Raw genomic sequence first — 23,461 nt, 5'->3', positions numbered from 1 at the left:
CTATCTAGTTTTAAAACATTTCCATCATTCCAAAATAAAACTTCTAAATTTTATTTTAATGTTTTATTTATTTTTGAGAGAGAGAGAGAGAGAGAGGCAGAGTACAAGTGGGGCAGGGGCAGAGAGAGAGGGAGACACAGAATCTGAAGCAGGCTTCTGACTCTGAGCTGTCAGCAAAGAGCCCCACGTGGGGCTCGAACTCGTGAACCATGAGATCATGACATGAGCTGAAAAGTCAGAAGCTTAACCAAATGAGCCACCTAGGTGCCCCATAAAACTTACCTATTAAATTTTTCTCCATTCCCCCCTCCTCCCACCCCTGCAATTATTAGGCTGCATTTTGTTTCTATGAATTTACCTGTTCTAGATATTTCATATGATGGAATTACATAGTATGTTGCCTTTTATGTCTAGCTCCTTTCACTTATAATGTTTTGAGGTTCATCCACATTGTAGCGAATATCAGTACTTCATTCCTTTAGTTGCTGAATAATATTCCATTGTATGTATATACTACATTTTATTTATCCATTCATCCATTGGTAGATATTTGGTTTATACCTTTTGGCTATTGTGAATAGTGTTGCTATGAACATGCATGTATATGTATTTATTTGAGTACCTGTTTTCAGTTCTTTGGGGCATATATGAACTCCTTAATGTCTAGCTTATTTTTCTAATTCTAATTCCTATCAATTTCAGATTATAATAATTTCTGTAAAATTATTTTTCCTCTTCTTAAAGGCTTACTCATATCTATAATCTTAGTTTATTCTGAAAGTTTTGCTCACGTTTCTACCCACTGTATATATATGTGTGTGTGTGTGTGTGCGCACGCGCATGTATGTGTGTATGAAAGAAAAAGAGAAACACAGTATTTTGTTGTTTTTTTAACATTTAATGTAAACATTCTGGGACTTGAAGGTCCCAGAACCAGTGGCTTGTGTTTCATATCAATACTTGCAGATTTTATGTAAAGCACCATTTCTAGGTCCACGAGGCCATGGTTCTTTCAAGGTAAGTGCTAACAGACAAGAGTTGTTTAGAAATTTGGGAAAACAAGTCCAACTATTTTCAATTGTATACAAATACAATTTAATTTCTCTCATTAGGACAAATAAAGGACAGATGAGGGAGGGATCATTGTAATTATAAAATCACATACATTTAATAACTTATATGAAAAGAAAATATCTAAAATAAATTGAATGTAACAAATAAAAAATAACACAGGTGTAAATTATTTATTTATGAAATGAAACTTTTTGCAAAGGAGGCATGCTGAGAGCAACTTATCCTCACATTCTCAGAGTCATGCATAATCGTTTAGTTGCGCTCCCGTTAATATGAGTGGGAGTTTTGAAACTTAAATTCCTAAACACATCTTTGAAAAGGAATAGGTCAAAGTAAACAGTTAATGCAGAGCTGGTTTTCATCATTAGTGAAATATTTTGAATCTCTCACCAATGATGTCCCAGAAGTCACCTTCTTTCTAGTCACAGGAGAAGAATTATGTATAAGGTTACTGTTTGGAGGTCATCATCTTTAAAAATCACATGGATAATAAATCATATTAAGGAGAAAATAAAGCATTTCCCAACCCTAAAGAACACAGAAGTTCAGGACCCATATTGCTTTATGGTAAGCAAAGGACCTTGGAACTTTCAGTGGACCCTTTCAGCCCAGAGCCTCTGATCAGTGATAGAGGCATGCTAAGGTGAATTTTAATTAGGACTAAATTGTGGTATTACTCTTTCATACCCTGAACATCTGTTCCCTTCAGAAATGATGATTTATGCAGGCTATCAGAGCAGACAGCTTGCTACAGCTTATGTCACGGTTATTGGGAAGCTGGTGGTAGCATTTCAGAAAACCAGTGTCTAAATGGAGACTGGCCTGTGTATATGATATAGGTAAGAGGGGGAGGGGAAACATGGTGTGTCCATTTCTAGTTTTGCAGCCAAATACTGACTTGACTTAAAAAAAATTCTCTTCTAGACCATCTGTTGTTAATGAAGAAAGTAACTTGGACAATGAATGGCCTGATGTTTCCTACTGATGTCAAAAGACAGAAAACCAAGCCTGTTCTTTCTGTTAGAATGAAGAAACTCACTGAGAAGACCTCAATCCGAATTCTGTTCTTTAAGAATGGCCTGGGGCAAGATGGGCATGAGATCACAGTGGGAAAGGAAACAGTGAAAAAGGTAATTTTGTATTAAATATTAAAGTATAAATTAAATTTCAAAGTTTTCATGGCTTTTGAAATGTGTTGGTGTTTTCTTTTAAATATCAATATCAACTAATAAACTGAAATATTAAGAAGGTATTAATAGAATGCAAAAATTTAGCTGCTTAGAAGCATGCTTATTGTACTAATGTAAATTACCTTAGTAAAGCAACAAGATTTCTTTGGCTAACCTATACTTGGGCATTTACCTAGGTAAAAGTTATGTTTACACTTAGGGAAACACTCTAGTTGGTTACAATATTTTGTAGAATATTTAGATTGAAGCCAATCTAATGTAGCTTCAAATCTCAAATCTATTCCTTTTTGCTCAAAATAAGACCTAGAAGTACCCCCGGCTTCTTGAATGAGTAAGTAAAGTCCAATATAACTAAAATTCCATTTAAAAGTATCCATATGCATTTTTAAGCAAATCTAGGTGGGTCTAAGAAAAATCATGTAACAGTCCAGCAAACCTTCAGAAACAAATTTTGTCATATAAATGCATGTTTTTAAAAGGGTGCTTGTATTTCCCAGATCATCTTTGATCTGACAAAACTATGGAAGAACTAATGGGAGTTTGAAGAAAAAAAATTTTTTTACAGATAAGGATTTTTCAATCAATCTAAAGCATCCTTATAATAACAACTAAAATTTATTAAATATGTATTAGAGAGCTGGTGAAACATAACCAAACTGTCTAGGTTTTAATCCTGGCTCTGTCACGGAATCAATGACTTTGGACACCTTACCTTCTCTGAGCCTCAATTTCTTTATTTAAAAAATGGGGATAATAATAGCACCTACTTCAGAGAAGTAATATAAAGATTCAATATGATATTATGCATGGAGTGCAATGGCCCATACCCAGAAATTTCTCAATAAATATATGTTATTCTTATCTTTAGGACTCATATATATATATATATATATATATATATATATATATACATCTAATTATTTCTCTTACTAATGGGAGGCATTTATTATGAAATCAAGATAGGTATAAATCATTTTGTTATACCTGAGTATTTTCAAAATGACTCTTGCTTGAAGTAGGTGAACAGTTGACTAGATATTGGAAATTGTTCTTATTGAGATATCTATTTCATCATCTTCTTATTTTACAACCACAATCCTGAGGATCTAGGAAACCAGGTTTTATTTCCTTCTTACCTTCAGATTTGGATTATGAGTAAAACAAGGGATATTACACACCAGAACAAATTGCTAAGGCAACTTGTACCATCTTCCCTGGAGATTTTGAAAACTAGAGAAGATGGACATATCTCTGGGATTGTTAAAATGCAGTCATTCTTGGGGATAGAAGCTAGATTAGACAGCTTCTTGAGTTCACTTCAGTTCAATCTTTGTAATTCTACACCTTGGTGGTAAAATGGGGGTAATAGTCACTCTTAAAGATTACATGTTCTTAGATGAAAGGTGAGTATAAATAAAAGTGTCACTGCTATTTTGCTTTTTGACTCTAGAGAGCAATTTATTTAAAACTGGATGATCAAGCAATTCTTTAGCTTATTTTTTAAGCTTTATTTAGTTTAAATTTTATAAATTGTAAGGAATTTTCACAATTTATAAAACTCAGGACATGATTCAGTAATAAGTGTGTTTGTAAATATTTGACTAAATATCACTTTTAATATAGCATAAGGAATATAGTCAATAATAATGTAATAACTTTGTGTGGTAACAGATGGAGATGACATTTATTATGGTGAGTACTACATAATGTATAGAACTGTCAAATCACCTGAAACTAGTATAAACATTTTATGTCAACTATACTTCAAATAAAAAATACTAAATAAATAAATACTATTGATAAGAACAAGGTAAAGGATAGGCAGCAACAGAATCCCAGCCTTGAATATCAATAGAATTTTTTGGAGGGGAAAAATAAGACTAGCTAATTATTTTGTAAATAAAATTTAAATTTTGATAGTTATATTGATAATCACAAGATAATGCCATACCAAGTCAATAATAGGAATAAAAAAGTGACATGGTCATAGGAGAAACCCAAATTATTTTCTCTTTTGTGATAAAATATTAGGAATGTCAGGGATTAGTAGCTATTTTTAGATTATTAAAAAGTAATAAAAAACTAGAATAGGGTCTAAAAGACTCTATATGGTGAAGGCTGTTACAGTGGGATAAAGAGAAAATTACTGAAGATGATAGTAAAGTAAGATAGTTAAGTCATAAAAGTCTTCTCTGAGCTCAGAATGGAACCATGGGAAAATGACTGTATTTAAATCTTAAGTGCAAAATCAGAAGGAAATCCACCTATGTATTTTAGGGGTTAAGTAATTAAGAAGTTTGAAATGAGGGCCAAAGTGATATATTTCTTCACTAAACTCTGGAATATTTGAGCTATGGCCCATCTCTTTGAAACTTGAATCAGACGATTTTAGAATTACTTGGTATGGTTTAATAATCACACAGAACTTGCTACTGTGAGGTATAGGTTAAATATATGTATCCAGGGGTTGAAAAAGGTATTAAGAAAAACTTGTGGGCACAAAATGCAAAGTTAATGGAAAATGAAAAATGTCTGTTCCAGATACATACCTTTTTTTTTTTTTTTTGCCAAATTAGTACTCTTTTATTTAATTTATTTTTTAAATTTTTATTTAATTTAGTTTTTTAATTTATATCCAAGTTAGTCAGCATATAATGCAACAATGATTTCAGGAGTAGATTCCTTAATGCCCCTTACCCATTTAGCCCATCCCCCTTCCCACAACCCCTCTAGTAACCCTCTGTTCTCCATACTTAAGAGTCTCTTATCTTTTGTCCCCCTTCCTGTTTTTATATTATTTTTGCTTCCCTTCCCTTATGTTCGTCTGTTTTGTATCTTAAAGTCCTATATGAGTGAAATCATATGATATTTGTCTTTCTCTGACTGACTAGTTTCGCTTAGCATAGTACTGTCTAGTTCCATCCACGTAGTTGCGAATGGCAAAATTTCATTCTTTTTGATTGCCAAGTAATACTCCATTGTGTGTGTGTGTGTGTGTGTGTGTGTGTGTGTGTATATATATATATATATATATATATATATACACACCACATCTTCTTTATCCATTCATCTATCGGTAGAAATTTGGGCTTTTTCCATAGTTTGGCTATTGTTGATAATGCTGCTATAAACATTGGGGTGCATGTGCCCCTTTCAAACAGCACACCTGTATCCCTTGGATAAGTACCTAGTAGTGCAATTGCTGGTCATAGGGTAGTTCTATTTTTAATTTTTTGAGGAACCTCCATACTGTTTTCCAGAGTGACTGCACCAGTTTGCATTCCCACCAGCAGCGCAAAAGGGTTCCTCTTTCTCCACATCCTCACCAATATCTGTTGTTGCCTGAGTTGTTCATGTTAGCCATTCTGACAGGTATGAGGTGGTATCTCATTGTGGTTTTGATTTGTATTTCCCTGATGATGAGTGATGTTGAGCCTTTTTTCATGTGTCGGTTGGCCATCTGGATGTCTTCTTTGGAGAAGTGTCTGTTCATGTCTTTTGCCCATTTCTTCACTGGATTATTTGATTTTTGGGTGTTAAGTTTGATAAGTTCTTTATAGATTTTGGATACTAACCCTTTATCTGATATGTCGTTTGCAAGTATCTTCTCCCATTCCATCAGTTGCCTTTTGGTTTTGCTGATTGTTTCCTTCATTGTGCAGAAGCTTTTTATTTTGATGAGGTCCCAATAGTTCATTTTTGCTTTTGTTTCCCTTGCCTCTGGAGAGGTGTTGAGTAAGAAGTTGCTGTGGCCAAGATCAAAGAGGTTTTTGCCTGCTTTCTCCTTGAGGATTTTGATGGCTTCCTGTCTTACATTTAGGTCTTTCATCCATTTTGAGTTTATTTTTGTGTATGGTGCAAGAAAGTAGCCCGGGTTTATTCTTCTGCATGTCGCTGTCCAGTTTTCCCAGCACCACTTGCTGAAGATACTGTCTTTATTCCATTGGATATTGTTTCCTCCTTTGTCAAAGATTAGTTGGACATACATTTCTGGGTCCATTTCTGGGTTCTGTATTCTGTTCCATTGATCTGAGTGTCTGTTTTTTTGCCAGTTCCATATTGTCTTGATGATTATAGCTTTGTAATACAGCTTGAAGTCCGCAGATACGTAACTTTTTAAAGTTAACATTGTGGTGGATAAGTTTTATTTTCCCTCAGTTATCTCTTAGATTCATTGTCAGAGAAGTGGTATTAACTGTGTCAATTATTTTATTATCTAGGGTATCATCTCCTTTGAGAAATCTTTATAGATTTCAAATTTCTTTATATTTTTTATTCCCAGCTAATAGTTTTTTATTTGTTTTTTTGCTTGGTTTTCTATGTACTGTCATAAATGAGATTGCAATGGTGGAGAAGACAGTGAAAAAGATAATGAGTGAATGAAAGAATGAAAAAGTGTCCTAATCCCTTGGTCAGTCCAGTTTGAATTGATTGTTCTCTATAACCTATACCCTGGGATCTTTCTTCACCTTCAACCTGGGCATTATCTTTCCACATCTCCTCTGTTGGATCCCTCTTTCCTACTTTTGCATCTTTCTCTACCTTCATTTAGTTTATTATATACATATTCCAGATGGAGACATCAGATACTTATGGCAGACACAGGGCCTTCAGTATTTATCAAAGTGTGCTACACAGAACACCTGCATCCGAATTATCTAGACTATGTGTTAAAAATTCAAACTGGTGTCCCCCATTCCAAGCCTATTAAATTCAGAATCTCTTGAGTGTGGGGTCTGGGAATCTGAATTTCAACAAATATCTCCAACTAAGTTTGAGAACTCCTGTTCTAGTATTCTAAAACTTCAAACTTACCAATTAATGGAAATCTTAATAGATTATCTGTTTGTTTTCCCATACTTCTCATGTGGTTTAAGAGAAGGAAAATAAGTTGTATGACAGAGAAAACAGGTTATGTGAAATTAGATCACTGGTTGCTGGATTAGAACTAGTGCAGGGAGTTAAGAAATCAGGAAAAGGAAAAATTCTGCAAGTTAGCAGGAAGGGAGTAGTGTGTGTGGCAACTCTGACTTAGAAAAAATTAGCATTCCCTTAACATTTGTATGTAAACATAATTCATTTTTGTGATTTCTCCTTGTTACTACCAAAAAACGACATAAATATTGAGAGAATATTTCATATATGACTATCAAGGTATAAATAAATAATGGACTTTATCAGATGCCCTTAAATCAGGAAAATCTAGACTTTTATGATGCTTACATGTGTTAATTGGAAAAATAACTCAGTAAGCCTAAACAAACAAACAAACAAAATAAGACTTTAAGAAAATGTTCCAGTTTAATGAACTTAATTGTATGATTTAATTGAAAAAAATACAACATAATAGCATTATTATGGAATGTTCACACACAAATCAGTAACAGAGCAGAGATTTTTCCAATAGTGTGAGTAAAGGAATTTAGAAAACATTTTAAGAGATTTGTAAGGGAGCACCTGGAGTAACAAAATTTGATTAAGGATGCTTACCATGGATTCTGACAGGGGAAGTCATGCATAATTAGTATATTGGAAATTCTTTAAAGAGCTTTTTATGATGGATGAGGAAAAGCCCGTTGATAACTATTATTGTTTTAAAACTTAGTCTAGTGTTCATACTGGGTATTAATACTAGATTTCAAAATATGAAACAGAGTTTTTAAAATATGGAATTTGGTGCTATAGTTCATTTTGGAGGTGTGGATAGCCAATTTTGTTCTATTTGTCGTCAATATTTTGGTTATACAATTGGATTATTTTAGAATATTATAAATAATTATTTTGTAGTGATAATCTTTTTTTCTTGAATAAAATCGTAAGTGGGGTGATGGGATGTGAATTTCCTCAGCTAAAATAAAAGCAAAACAGAATTTTCAGTTTACAGATTTACTTTACAGATGACACTTAAGGACAGATAATCCTTAACATTATGCTTTAACTCCCCTAAACAGTTAAGACATAAACATAATATTAAATCTGAAAAGATGGGGCACCTGGCCGGCTCAGTCAGAAGAGCATGTGACTTATGATCTTGGGGTTGGGAGTTTGAACCCCACATTGGGTGTAGAGCTTACTTCAATTAAAAAAAACTTTTTTAAGAATCTGAAAAGGTAAAATTTATTTTTATTAATCTATTAAAATTACCTTATAGTTTTTATATTTACATTTTATATTTTAATACACTTTAATTGGCAAGCACATATAACAGTAATGATTAAATCAGAGGATTTGTTAAATGAGTTTACATACAAAGATTTATTAGATTATCTTCTATACATATCTTCCCATTAAAGTACCTTTGGTGAACTTTATCTAATTTCTGGACATTAAGGTCACAGATTTTATGAGATAATCTAATTAAGCAACTCAGAAAACTGAGACTTAGAACAGTTGTCTGTCCTATCCAAAGTGGATCAGCTGGAATAGCTAGGACTGGAGCCCATTTTCTGAGTTCTAGAACAGTATTTTTTTAGTTATGGGGAAATGCCACAAATATTGTTTTTATTACATTTTAATTCCTGTGTGTCCTCGTTTAAATATGAGTTAACATAACCATGAAAATAACATGAAACATCTGTTTGTAATCATAACAGAATAACTAGTATCAGACTAGCCATCCCATTTTAAATGACTTGAATTGGAAAAAATATATGAAACAATAATTTTTAGACATGAGATAATGAGGAGTCAAGATTGAGAGAAGAAAAATTGAAGTGAGTCCTACAATTGACCCCATCTTTATACCTGGAGGTAGTTTTTGGACCTGTGGTATAGGGAAAGATAATCCAAGAAAACACAGTATTCTCCCCAAGCTGAGGAGAAAGACAAGAAAGTTGTAAGAGGTAGAAATATCAGGAATTTTCCCTGAAATGCCATAAATGAGGGAGCTATTTAGGTAATAGTCCCTATAGGTCCCTTTGTGTCTTTGACTAGATATTAAGTTGTTTATGTACGAGGTGAACTCTACAAGGTTTGGCATAAACAACTAACTACCAGGGAAAAAACAACTAATGGGGATGTGAAAAGGAAATAACTATGGAAGTATGCACAGGGTGGGGATACAATTGTGTTTTGACCTGTCAGAGGAGAGAGATTTTGTTGAACATATGGAAAATTCACAAAGATCCCTGAAAAGGTAATCATTATCCAGGAGAAGAGTCAATCAATAGAAATAGACTCCCCAGAGTTAATAGTAAAGCACATCCCAAAAGCTAGTATAAATATGTCAAGGAATTAAAGAAAAATATGAATATAATATGAAGAGAAATGGAAACTAAAAATAGAATCAATGGAAGTTCTAGAATATCTTAAATGGAAAAAAAAAATCCACTGGGTGGGTTTTACACCAGATTAGACATTCGAGAAGAAAATATCAGTGAACTTCATGACAGTGTAATGGAAACTGTGCAAACTAAGTCTACTATAGAGAAGGAAAAGGAAAAGACTGAAAAAAGGACAGTGTCAGTAATTTGTGGGTTAATATCAAGCAGTCTTATAGATATATAATTGGAGCCTAGAAAGACTGGGGGGAAGGAGAATATATTTGAAGAAATAATGGCCAGAATTTTTTCTGAGTTCCTGAAAAATTTCAAACACAGATCTAAGAAGCTCAACGAAAGCCCAGGAGATGCAAAGGAATTAGAATAGTCAAATTTAGAAGAATTATACTACTTGACTTTAGCATTTATTATAAAGTAATCAAGATATAATGATTTTGGCGGGCATCTGGGTGGCTCAGCCGATTGAGTGTCCGACTTTGGCTTAGGTCATGATCTTGCAGTGTATGAGTTCAACCCCACATAGGGCTCTCTGCTGTCAAAGCAGAACCTGCTTCAGATCCTCTGTCCCCATCTCATTTTCCCTCCCCCACTTTTGCTCTCTCAAAACTAAATAAACATTGAAAAACAAAGATATAATGCTTTTGGATACAGATAAGGATACACATAAAAAGCAATGGAAGGAAACGGACCCACACATAGAGGCAAATTATTTTTGATAATTCATTGGGGAAAAGACAGTCTTTTTTTTTTTTTTTGAAAAGACGTCTTTTTAACAAATATTGCTGAAAATTAGTTATCTGTGTTAAAAATTATCTTGATCCATACCTCATACTATCACAAAACTTAATTTAAATATTGATCAGAGATCTAATCATCAAAATTAAAACTAACAGTTCTAGGAGGAAATCCTTACAATTTGAGGGTAGGCAAAGACTTCTTAGATGGGACTAAAAACATATGAACTAAAAAATAAAAAAGATTAAATGTGCCTTATCCAAACAAACACACACAAAAAGAAAACTTCTCTTCAAAAGACAACATTAATAAAATGAAAAGTCTAGCCAGAGATTGGGAGAAAATAATCAGAAAACACACATCTGACAAAAACAGAACAAAATTTGTATTCATAATATATCAAGATCTCTGACAACTCAATAGAAGACCAACAACACAATTAAAAAAATACACTTTACTGAAAAAAAAAAACCCATAGAAATCAACCATAAGAACATGAAAAGATGTTCAACAGTAGTCATCAAAGAAATACAAATTAAATGCAGAATTAGGTTCCACTATGCACACATTAGAATGGCTAAAATTTTAAAAAGACTGGTAATAATACTAAGTGTTGGTGAGTATGTGGAGTAACTGAAAGTCTCACATAATAGCAAATGAGAATGCAAAATGATATAGCCACTTTGCAAGCCAGTTTGGCAATTTCTCATAAAGTTAAACATATACTTACCACACAATCTAGCAATCCCCTTTCTAGGTATTTACCTAGTAGAAATAATGTTTATCAATGCAAAGACTTCTGGTGAATGTTCAGTGTAGCTTTATTCGTAAAAGCCCCAACTAGAAACTATGGAGAAGTCCATCAACAAATGATTGGACAGTCTTTTGCCTGTTGGCTGAGGCCTGTCGTACACCGCTTCAGGGAGGGGCTCCACTGCAACCATGGGCTTGTTGCTTTTCTGGGCACCACTCCCCCCACCCCACTCTGCCTGCCTGACATGGTGTGCTATTGCACCAATTCCTCCCCGGCTCTTGTGCGCTGCTCTGAGCAGCATCACTCTTTAGATCAGAAAGCTGGTGGGCACTATGGAGAAGAAATAAAACAATAAAAAAATAGAGGAGGTGCTGAATGAGGGGGAAGAGAAATATGTGGTGGAAAAAGTTCTTGACGGTTGAATGACAAAGGGCGAAGTGGAGTATCTTCTAAAGTGGAAGGAGTTCTCAGATAACATGTGGGAGCCAGAAGAGAGCCTGGATTGCCCTGATCTCATTGCCAAGTTTCTACAGTCACAGAAAACAGCACTTGAGACGGATAAACCAGAGGGAGGCAAGCTCAAAGCTGACTCTGATTCTGAAGATAAGGGAGAGGAGAGCAAAGCAAAGAAAAAGAAGAGTCAGAAAAGCCACAGATTATTAGATCTACAGACTCGTGGAGAACTCATGTTCCTGATGAAATGGAACCCATTTCATGATGAAAGGCAGCCCATTATGTACTTTTCTGAGAAAGGCAAAGGGCCTTCCATGAAGGACAAAACTTACAGAGTGGGTGTGTGGGAGAGCAAAAGATACTGTAGATCTCCAAAGTACATCTATCTCCACAATCCACAACCTTCTTCCCAATACTGTTAACTCTGCATTTTTACGGTGTAGCATGTGTATAGTTTTTGGCTGTTACTAGTGTATTATTTGGGGCTGTGACTAGTGTATTATTTGGGGTTGGGAAGGAACAGAGATGGGTAGGATTTTTTTTGTTAAAATTTGAGATCTGACGGGGGAAATGGTAAAACAATGAAAAGAATAAACCAGCAGTGATTTGGTTCTGTGTCCAGAATATTTTATCTTTTCAAAAATGTCATTGGCAACCTAAATGAGGACTATGAGAAACTGTTTAAAAGCTGTGAATGCTGGAAATTTATAAGCCAAGGTATTCCCTTCTTGAGCTTAATGCTGTTCCCAACAAAGTACTAAACCAGTTAATAAATTACCAAAGCTGCCATTTGGGGAATGGAAATTGGTTGAGGAGGGAAAGTCTTATTGGAGCATATACATAGGCAGATCGTTCTGTCTTAGAGGTGCAAATTTTTGAAATTGATAAGAAACCCTTTCTTTTCCGATTATGAAATGTTAAACATCAGTTTGTCTATCCAAGCCACTGGCTGAAGAATTTGGAGAGGGGAAGACGGTGCTATAGAAGGTGGAAGAGTAGGGAAAGACAAGGGCCCATGCTCCAAGGTTGGAAACTTCTTGGGGCCTGTTATTTGAACTTTGACTTCTGAAATCAACAGGATTCAGTCACTGACAGTACAAGTTCATCAGATCACTTGAAGAATTGCATGATTTCAAAAGCCCTGGTCTCAGGAGATTAAACTTTCATACTGCCCCTACAGCATCCCAAGTGCTTTAAAGCCTTTCCATGCTGTGTAGCTTGCACACCCATCCCAGGACGGGAAAGGGGGAGAAATGTTGCAAGGCAGCCTATTCTGTACTTTTCTGAGAAAGGCAAAGGGCCTTCCATGAAGGATAAAACTTGCAGAATGAGAGCAAAAGATATTGTAGATCTCCAAAGTACATCTGTCTCCACAATCCACAACCTTCTTCCCAATAGTGTTAACTCTTCATTTTTACAGTGTAGCATGTACCAGGGGCAGTGGTTCACTTCGAAACACAAAACAAAACCATTTTTTTTTATTCTAATAATTAATACCCAAAATGCTGTCTTCAATCATGAGATCCATCAGTTCTCCGCATTGCCTAGACCTGCATCTAGAACTCCACTGTGAAATCTTGGTTTTAAACTTTATTTATTTTGAGAGAAGATGTGTGTGTGCATGCGCACAGAGGAGGGGCAGAGAGAGAGGGAGAGAGAATCTCAAGCAGGCTTCACATTGTCAGCGCAGAGCCCAACCCAGGGCTCAAACCCATGAACCCGAAGGTTATGACCTGAACGGAAATCGGTCAGACGCCTAACTGACCAAGCCACCCAGGCGTCCCAAGAATTTCCATTGTAAAATCTTTTTAGGCATGTGTTAAATTTCTGTGAAAACTTTAATATAACTTCATACCACATTGTCAGTTTGTCTTAATAAAACTATAGAATTATAATTCTTAAAAAAACAAATAAAAAGTAAATGAGTGCGTGAAAAAATTGTGATATAGCCATACCAAAGAATATTGTTCAGCAATAATAAGGAGCAAATATTGTGGTAAGTGAAAGAAGCCAGATACAAAATAATACTTGCTATATGATTTCATTTGTGTGAAATTGTAGAAAAAAAACCCCTATTCTCTACTGACAGACAGGGATCAGTGGTTTCCTGGGACAAAGGGTACTGAATTGTGATTGGGAAAAGTCATGAGGAATTTTGGAGAGTAAAGGAAGTATTCTATATTTTGATTGTAGTGGTGATATATTTTTTTCTACCTGCATTGAACTGTATGCTTAAAATAGGTACAATTTATTTCATGTAAATTACATGTCAAAATAGTATATTTAAAAGGCAAATAACAAGGGTGCCTGACTGGCTATGTATTATGCATCAAAATAGTAGATTTAGGGGCACCTGGGTGACTCAGGTCATGATCTCATGGTTCATGGGTTCGAGCCCCTGCATCGGGTTCTGTGCCAACAGTTCAGAGCCTGACGCCTGCTTCGTATTGTGACTCCTTCTCTCTCTGCCCCTCCCCACCTGTGTTCTGTCTCTCTCTCTCAATTTTAAATGATAAGCTTTAAAAAAAAATAGTAGATTTAAAAAGCAAATAACAAGAGCCTGGCTGGCTCAGTCAGTGGACCAGGTGACTCTTGATCTCGGTGTTGTAAGTTTGAGCCCCATGTTGGGTGTAGAGATTGTTTAAAAATAAAAAAAAACATCTTTAGGGGCACCTGGATGGCTCAGTTGGTTAAGCGTCCAACTTCGGCTCAGATGGTGATCTCACAGTTTATGAGTTCGGACCCCATGTGGGTCTCTGTCTCTCAAAAATAATAAACATTAAAAAATTTAATAAAAAAATTTAAAAAATCTTTAAAAATGATAGTAAATAAATAAAAAACAGGTAACGGTATGCTTAGCATTATAAACATTTTAATGTAATCTGGGCTATTTAATTATTTTAAGAAGAGATTAAGGATAGAATATCTAAAGAGTATATATTAAAAGATTACTTGGAAAATCTCCTCTGGTTATCTATTTCTCATTCACATTTTAATAATAAAATGCCAGAACACCTACATTTCAAATTCACCAGAAATAATTGCTTTTACAAATCATAGTGATGTTCATTACTAGTGAGAGCACATAGTTAGATTTGTCATGCATTCTATCACCCACTCTTATGAGAATAAGACAAATAACAAACCAGTAAATTTATTTCCAGAATTTATTCAGAAAATTACCTTTAAGCTATTTAGTAAGATGGTTACAAATTCAGCCCAATCTCCTGGCATCTTCAGGTTGAAATAATGATCATATATTTTATTCTAAATCATTGTAAAATGTTGGTCTTAGCAGAGAGTTATGCTAAGTACATTTTATTACATTTTAATTCTTTGAAAATTCACAATGTATTTGGCAGTCTTTCAGTTACCAAAAAAAAAAAAATCTGTTTTTACAGATTCCCTTTCTCAAAATATTCATGATAAATTGTATTCTCTTCTACTGAACAAGTATAATTAATTGCCAAAGGTGAAATACTTTTAGTAATTCAATGAATTATATTCATAATTATCCATTATTTTCACAGTTTTCAGCTTGCTAAATTTCTTTTAAAATTCTTCTCTGGGTTCTTAATTAAATGATTTGCTTTTTAGCTTTATATAGTGAGCACTGTTGTAATCTATTTGCTATACAAATACTGAGTTAGCTGAAACAATGTTCCTCATTTGAGGAACCTGGGCCAAAAAATTTTTTTATCTATTATTTAGGCTGACTTTAGCTGCAAATAACAGAGAATCCTAATTTAAACAGACTAAAGCAAAAAACAAATCAAAAAATCAAGAGTTAGGGCAGTTTCAAGTGTAGCATGATAGGATTCCAGTTAAATTATTTTTAATTTTCTGGATTTTATGCTCTTTCTGGATTTTCTGCCAGTGGCAGAAAAGGACTATCTCTTCCCTATGAATGATGAAGCCTTTCCCAGAAGTGCTTCCTTATTTCTCATTGGCAGAACTAGAATGGCAATACTCCTAAACTGACAGGAGACATGGGACTGCCATGATTGACCTAGGTCGATCAAGATAAGTGTAGCCTTCTTTGAGTCCAAAGGGGTAAAAATGAACCTCTAAATAAAATCAGGACACTGAGGATGGGACAACTAACAGAATTTGTACAAATGTGAAGACATTTTCTTATTTATTTCCTAAGGTCAGTATAAGGTTTGTGCTCTGGTAGTAAAAAGAAATGGAATTATTTGGAAATTTCCTTTTCTAGAATTACACATTCTTTAATTATAGCATAATTTGTCAGAAATTTTGTTTGCTAAATTTAACAGACTGTTAACGATATAAAATTCATGATGAAATGAGTGTAAATTAGACATAATGTGTATTAACTTCCATTAATTTGTTAATTCACAATATTTTTATGACTACTAATGAAGGCCAAGCACCTGGATCTAATGGTGAGTAAAACCAGCCATAGGTATATTCTCATGGAGCTTTTATTTATTTTAATGTTTATTTATTTGGACAAAAAGAGAGCACGTGTGTGAGTGGGAAAGAGACTGAAAGAGAATCCCAAGCAGGCTCCACTCTGAGTGTGGAGCTGACCCAGGGCTCGATCTGATGACCATTAGATCATGACCTGAGCCAATATCAAGGGTCGGATGCTTAAACTGACTGAGCCACCCAGTTGCCTCCTCATATAGCTTGTAGTATAGTGGTGGCAAAAGCCATTTGTATAAAGGTCACATTATTACTTTATTTTTTATAAAGATTTTAGTTTTAAGTAATCTCTACATCCAATGTGGGGCTCAAACTTAAAATCGCAAGATCAAGAGTCACATGGTCTACTGACTGAGCCAGCCAGGCACCCCTAAAAGCCTCATTACTGAATATGGAGTAGGTGGCATAAGGAAGTCATCTGAGAAGAGATAAGCAGAATTTATCTGGGTACGTACAGAGGATATTGAGTATGGTAACCTTTTCAAGCAGAGAGCACAGTATATCAAAAGACTATTGTAGGGTGAGCAGGATGAATCCCATAAATTAAAAGTTTAACATATGACCTGTCCTTGCAGGAAAGGTTACAGATTTTTCCTTCAAAGAACAGTGAGAATTCATGTAAGTGGTTTTAGTTAGGAGCAGAAAAGAAGGTAACCAGATTTACATTTTTTAATAAATTACTTTGGTGTTGTGGAAAACAGATTGGGTGGGCCAGGTAGATGCAGGGCAACTATTAGCTAACTATATTGCTAGAGTCCTGGTGACAGGAAATAGATGGAAAATATCATCATAGATGGAAATAGATGGAAAATATCTATATTGTCAGGAAATAGATGGAAAATAAAACATTGGGGCATTGGTTAGATTGCCTGAAAAGCTAATTTTGAGTGAGGCAGGAAGAAGGCTAGGACTGATCTTGAAGAACTGCAGTGAATGAATAGAGGAGGATGAACCTATGAAGAAGAAGAAAAAGGAGGACAAAACTTAGTAGATTATCGTATTTCAGAATTCAAAGGTTAAAAAGAGTTGAGAGAAAGAGGAAACAGTCAAACACTATTGAAAAATAAAAATAAATGACAATTAAGAAAATGTTCTTTGGATTTGTCAACATGGTAGTCATTGGTAATCTTTGTGAGAGTGATTTCAGTAAAATAACACAGACAGACTGTAGTGGCCTCAGAACGAGTGGGAAAAAGGAAATGGAAACAGAAGCTTGCGCAAATCTTTTAGAGACTTACCTGTGAAAGGAAGGAGTAGCTGGTGGGAGATGTGGGGGTAAGGGAAGATTTAACTTCTAAGATAGGAAAGCCTTGATCATGTTTAAGTACCAGTAGGAAAAATCTCATTGAGAAGGAATAGTTGAATACATATGAAAGAGAAGAAATGATAGGTAATATATACTGCTTTAAAAGTTGAGAGCAAACATAACTAAAAGCATAGGTGGAATATTGGTGTTAGATAGGAACAGGGACTCTTACAACTAGAGGGAAAAGGAGGGGATATGTGTAAAATAGGTAAGCTTTTAGTTTTATTTATTATTTTTTTTTTAATTTTTTTTTAACGTTTATTTATTTTTGAGACAGAGAGAACAGAGCATGAACAGGGGAGGGTCAGAGAGAGGGAGACACAGAATCTGAAACAGGCTCCAGGCTCTGAGCTGTCAGCACAGAGCCCGACGCGGGGCTCGAACTCACAGACTGAGAGATCATGACCTGAGCCAAAGTCAGACACTTAACCGACTGAGCCACGCAGGCGCCCCAAGCTTTTAGTTTTAGTAGCAAGAGGATAAGGCTTCAATTTTCTCTCTGATGTAAGGTCAAAAGTAAAGAGGGAAGTAGGGGAGAAGAGGCCCGGTGGAGACAGCTGGGCAAAGATGGTTTGAAATATTTATTATGGTAAGTATAAGAGAGAGTTGACCAAGCAAATGAAATAGAAGTGACTAGGCAGCATTGAGGGGCCATGGATTTTGGTGAGTATGAATAATACTAATGCTGATATGATCATTTGTGTGATTTCTCCAGGAGCACCAAGATTCTTGGTATGTGCACCACAAGTAGATAGTAAGCATCAGCCAGGGTTAGGATTTTTATCCATGAATGAGGAAGAATGACTGGAGCGAAGAAAGATGGTCACTTGAAGGTCAGGCTGTTTTGTTTGTTCAGTAAATGAGTTGGGAAGAAATCTTGAAATAGCATTGTAAGTAACACCACTTCCCACCTTCCCATCCACTCCCACCACTTTGAGATTGTGATATGAGAGAGTAAAATCCCAGCACTTGAGAGGAGTCTGAGAAAATTAATGAACTCAGGGAGACAGCCTGGTTTCTTTTAAAAGAGCCTGAGGGCCGAGTTGATTTGGTTGCTGAGGGGAAGCATTTTCAGATTGCACAATGCAAAGACCCTCTTGCTGTAGTGTGAAAGCATCCATAAAATATGTAAATAAAGAGTGTGGCTGTTTTCCAAGACTTTATTTATGGACACTGAAATTTTTATTTTAATGTGACAAAATACTATTCTTCTTTTGATTTCTTTTAACATTTAAAATTGTACAGGGGCGCCTGGGTGGCTCCGTCGGTTGAGTTTCTGGCTCTTGATTTTGGCTCAGGTCATGATCTCTCAGTTCGTGGTCTCTCAGTTTGTGGGATTGAGCCCTGCATTGGGGTCTGTGCTGGGAGTTGGGAGCCTGCTTGGGATTTTCTCTCTCTCCCTCTGCCCGCCCCCCCCCCCCCACCCCATATGTGCACAGTCTCTCTCTCTCTCTCTCTCTCTCTCTCAATAAATAAATAAATAAACCAATAAATAAACATGTAAAAAATTTTAAATTTATACAAATTATTCTTAGCCCATAGGCCATACAGAAATAGGCCATGGCTCGAATTAGCCCATGGTGTACAGGCTGCTGACCCTTGCTGAAAAAGAGTTTGTGGGGAAGTAGAAATCAGGGCTTTTACTTCTGAATGTTTACACATAAAACATGTCTACATTGGTTTGTTTTTTTTTTATAAATTTTTTTTTTAACATTTATTCATTTTTGAGACAGAGAGAGACAGAGCATGAACGGGGGAAGGTCAGAGAGAGAGGGAGACACAGAATCTGAAACAGGCTCCAGGCTCTGAGCTGTCAGCACAGAGCCCAACGCGGGGCTCGAACTCACAGACTGCGAGATCGTGACCTGAGCTGAAGTTGGACGTCCAACTGACTGAGCCACCCAGGCGCCCCATGCCCCATTGTTGATTTGACTCACTCAGCCAGGGGTAATGTTGAGCTCTCTCACCTGGACTGGGGTAGTAGTGAGCCAAACCCAGAGGCTGTAGACTGTGTAACCGCACCACCTCCATGGTGGCCATTCCAGAAGTTGCAAACTTGGCACCGGATATGCCCATGGGTGGAGGTAACTCCCAGAACTATAAACAGATTACACTAAAAACAGTTTGTGGAAAAATCTCTTCTCAGCTGTTTATTAAGAAGAGTCTGGTTTTACAGCCTGATGGTTTTAAATTTCAGTATCTGAAGTGTTCTCTACAACCTCTGCTGTAAGAAATTAACAAAATGTGAATTTATAAAAATAATATTTTAACAAGCTTAACAGGTACAAATGAATGGAAATGGTATTTTAATTAACCTTAATAGTACAGTAAGATGACACTGTTAAATATTTTCAGTTGTGAATTATAAGAATGACCTTACAAGTAGAGGCTTCATTTCAGGCTTTTTGACAGAAATTTATATTGATACTAATTCATACCACTGATAAGTTACTCTGAGAAAGTGATTACTGAAGGTTGGCATTGCTTAAGCACTGCAAGGATCTTTTATACAGAAAATATGAGAGAATGACAGCGTTGCTGATGCGTTATTAATTACTAGTATCTGATTTTCTAATGCTGGCTTTTATACTCACTTAACTCTTAAAATTTGGCGTGCACAAACATTTTACTGATGTTTGGGCACAATGAAAAGAGGGATCTTTGAGTTAGGAAGCTGTGTAATTTCACTTGGCTGTTTTTTTAAAACACAAAGACGGCAATATTTGAAATAATTTTGAAAATTATTGAAATTTTAGTTGAAGTAAATGGGACTAGCTTTAAATAGTTCACATTTTACTTAGTTTAATTAGTAAATTATAACTTTGGACAAGGGTATTTAGATATTGAACCTTCACTAGTAAGTAACTGGGGAGTATAATTTGTACCAAAGGGCTTCATTGAACTTCTAAATAATAGATTTGTAATATTAAGAAACTGAGAACTAAACATAAAGAATGGAAAGATCAAGAATATAGGGAGCCAAAGGAGGAGGCTCTATGGGACCAACTGTAGATTCTTAGTAGTATTCAGAGATGATTGGCTAAGGAAGAATGTGTACTGAATTATACCCTGTTAATATTTCTGTCAATGAGGGTGGTGGTGGTAAAAGAATAATCTTTGGGCATAAAGTCACATGGAATAAAGTGACCATTAGGAGAATTTTGCTAGAGATGAACTGTATTCATAAAGTGTTTTTAAAAACACAGGGGTGGATCCCATGCCAATGTCAGTCAGTATGTTCCACTCTCTTTTCTATCTAAAGTTCACTTTCTTCTGATAACTTCTCTCTTCTATTCTGAATATTACTTTATAAGCATCTTTAGTAAAGGTTTCAATCCATGGATAGGAGTCCTAGGTGAACTTGTGTGTAGTAATCACTACAGAAATTGGCCCAAGAGAGTGGGAAGGAAAGCAGGAAGAGTAACATTTAGAGTCACCAGCATTATTACCTTATTTTATTGGGTGGCAAGGACCAGACCCAGCCACTGGGCTCTTCCAAATTAGATATTCCAAAATACTCATTTTGTCTGACTTATGAGGACATAGGGCATTGGTCAGGTATTGAATCCATGCACCGACACCCTCCAGGTGGGGAGATTGGTGGTCAGTGAATTTGCTCCACATGACAGAGTTTATAGTCACTTGTGAAATACATTGCAAGTATGTTGTAATTATTTAACCTAGGTAAAGCACTGATATTGTAAATATTTCCTTCATAGATTACAGGGTTCAAGATTATTCCTGTAACATCATTCTTAATCATAAACAGATATTCCTTCTTGATTTTGAGAAAAAGATCAGTAATACAGTTTCTGAAGAATTGCCCCAAACTCTGGATTGCAGCTAGTATGGAAGAAAGACACACAATCCTGTGAATGTCCATGGCAGTATGTGTCTCATGAGAACATTATTGGTCATGTATAGAGGTAGTATAAAGACTGAGAACCTCTGATGTAATATGGCAAAGGCCAATTTGTCAAATTAAACTTGTCAATTAGATATTTGCCTCTTAAATGCAACACACATCACTTGATATAGCAACTAGATAAACCAAATCAGTCACAATGTTTGAAAGTTGTTCTCCAGACTGGAAGGAGAGTACAGCTTTGTCCCTATATACACATTAAGCTGTTTAAATATGTTTGTTGTCACAAAGAAATTGAGTTGATTGAGCTAAGACTAGGATTACAGGCCCCAATTTTAAAGTAAGTATAGTAATCCCTATCAGAATAACACCAGCATTCTTCACAGGGCTACAGGGCAAACAATCCTAAAATTTGTATGGCACCAGAAAAGACCCTGAATAGCCAAAGCAATTCAGAAAAAGAAAACCAAAGCTGGAGGCATCACAATTCTGGACTTAAAGCTGTATTATAAAGCTGTAATCATCAAGACAGTTTGGTACTGGCACAAAAACAGACACATAGATCAGTGGAACAGAATAGAGAACCCAGAAATGGACCCACATATGTATAGCCAACTAATCTTTGACAAAGCAGGAAAGAATATCCAATGCAAAAAAGACAGTCTCTTTGGTAAAACTGGACAGCAACATACAGAAGAATGAGCCTGGACCACTTTCTTATACCATACACAAAAACAAACTCAAAATGGATGAAAGACCTAAACGTAAGACAGGAAACCATCAAAATCCTAGAGGAGAAAGCAGGCAACAACCTCTTTGACCTTTCAGGTTTTTTTAGTATCCCCTGTATGAATCTTTATATAGTTTGGATATTAGGCCATTATTCAGTACATCATTTACAGAGATCTTTTCCCATTCCGTAGGTTGCCTTTTTGTTTTGTTGATGGTTTCCTTCACTGTGCAAAAGCTTTTTAGTTTGATGTAGTCACAGTATTTTTGTTTGTTTGTTTTGCTTTTGTTTCCCTTGTCTGAGGAGACATATCTAGAAAAATTTTGCTAAGGTTGATGTCCAAGCGGTTACTGACAATGTTTTCTTTTAAGAGTTTTATGGCTGAAGAAACAAGAGTGCAGCGTGAACATGGGGAAGCAAAAGAAAGCAAGAAAGTATGCAACCATGAAGTGAATGCTTAGTCTCCGAAATCAGAGGCTTAAAGAGAAGGATAGATTGAAACCTAAAAAGAAAGAAAAGAAAGATCCCAGTGCACTCAGGGAAAGAGAAGTCCCCCAACATCCTTCCTGCTTATTCTTCCAATATAACACACAGCTGGGCCCGCCTTGCCACATCCTGGTGGTATCAACTTTATCAACTTTTCCATTAAAGCCAAACTTGACTTAGTACAATCAGTGATGGACTGTCCGTATGCCAAGTGTATCCCTTGTATAACTGTGTAATGGCTGAAACTGAGAAATTGGGGTAAAAGTTGGCTCTAAGGATTGCCAAGGATCCAAGATTTGAATGATTACCATGCACACGCAAAGGAACCTATGCAGATGACTGCTTAGTACAGAGAGTAACTCAGCACAAGTGTTACATTGTGGCCACCGTTGACCGGGACCTTAAATGAAGGATCCGGAAGATCCCTGGAGTTCCCATCATGTACATTTCTAACCATAGGTACAACATTGAGCAGATGCCAGATGATTATGGAGCCCCTTGGTTCTAATTCTAACACTCTAAAGATAGAGATCCTCTGCCTTCCTTTACCAACTTTTTCTGTTTCCAGTTCATGTAGCAATACGCTATAACATGAATTATTCTCCTTCTTACCCATTTGCTCTGTTATGAGCTGAGTATGGTTAAATACACTCACTTTTGAAGTTGTTTTGAAATTGATATTTTGTATCATTTTGAATTTTGTTGCATCTTTTTATAAATCAGATGATTGCACACATTAAAAAAAGAGTTTTATGGCTTCAAGTCTTACATTTAGGTCTTTGATCCATTTTGGGTTTATTTTTGTGTGCAGTATAAGAAAGTGGTCCTGTTTCATTCTTTTGCATGTAGCTATCCAGTTTCCCCAACACTATTTATTGAAAAGAATGTCTTCTCCTCATTGTATATTCTTGCCTCCTATGTCATAAATTGATCATATAAGTGCGGGATTATTTCTAGGTTCTCAATTCTGTTCATTGATCGATGTGTCTTTTTTGTTCTGTCAGTGCCATACTATTTTGGTTATTATAGCTTTGTGGTATATATAGTTTGAAATCTAGGTGCATGACACTTCCAGTTTTGTTCCTCCTTCTCAAGATTGCTGTGGCTACTCCAGGTCTTTTGTGGTTCCATACAAATGT

The 23,461-nt window shown here is 35.7% G+C and overlaps 1 protein-coding gene and 1 pseudogene across 2 annotated transcripts in view; both read left to right on the top strand.

Annotated features, from left to right (window-relative positions):
- Positions 1-23,461, top strand: part of DCDC1 (doublecortin domain containing 1) — a 479,157-nt gene that overhangs the window by 59,851 nt on the left and 395,845 nt on the right. For both annotated transcript variants that reach the window (XM_042906361.1, XM_042906360.1), the window contains one exon: positions 1,999-2,204. In XM_042906361.1, the coding sequence (XP_042762295.1) occupies positions 1,999-2,204 (206 nt within the window). The remainder of the gene's footprint in view (positions 1-1,998; positions 2,205-23,461) is intronic.
- On the top strand, positions 22,245-22,830 carry LOC122200650 (annotated as a pseudogene).

The sequence above is a fragment of the Panthera leo genome, chromosome D1 (assembly GCF_018350215.1).
Source record: "Panthera leo isolate Ple1 chromosome D1, P.leo_Ple1_pat1.1, whole genome shotgun sequence".
NCBI lineage: Eukaryota > Metazoa > Chordata > Mammalia > Carnivora > Felidae > Panthera > Panthera leo.
Note: the sequence above shows the minus strand (reverse complement) of the source record. Positions and strands in the feature narration are given on the sequence as shown.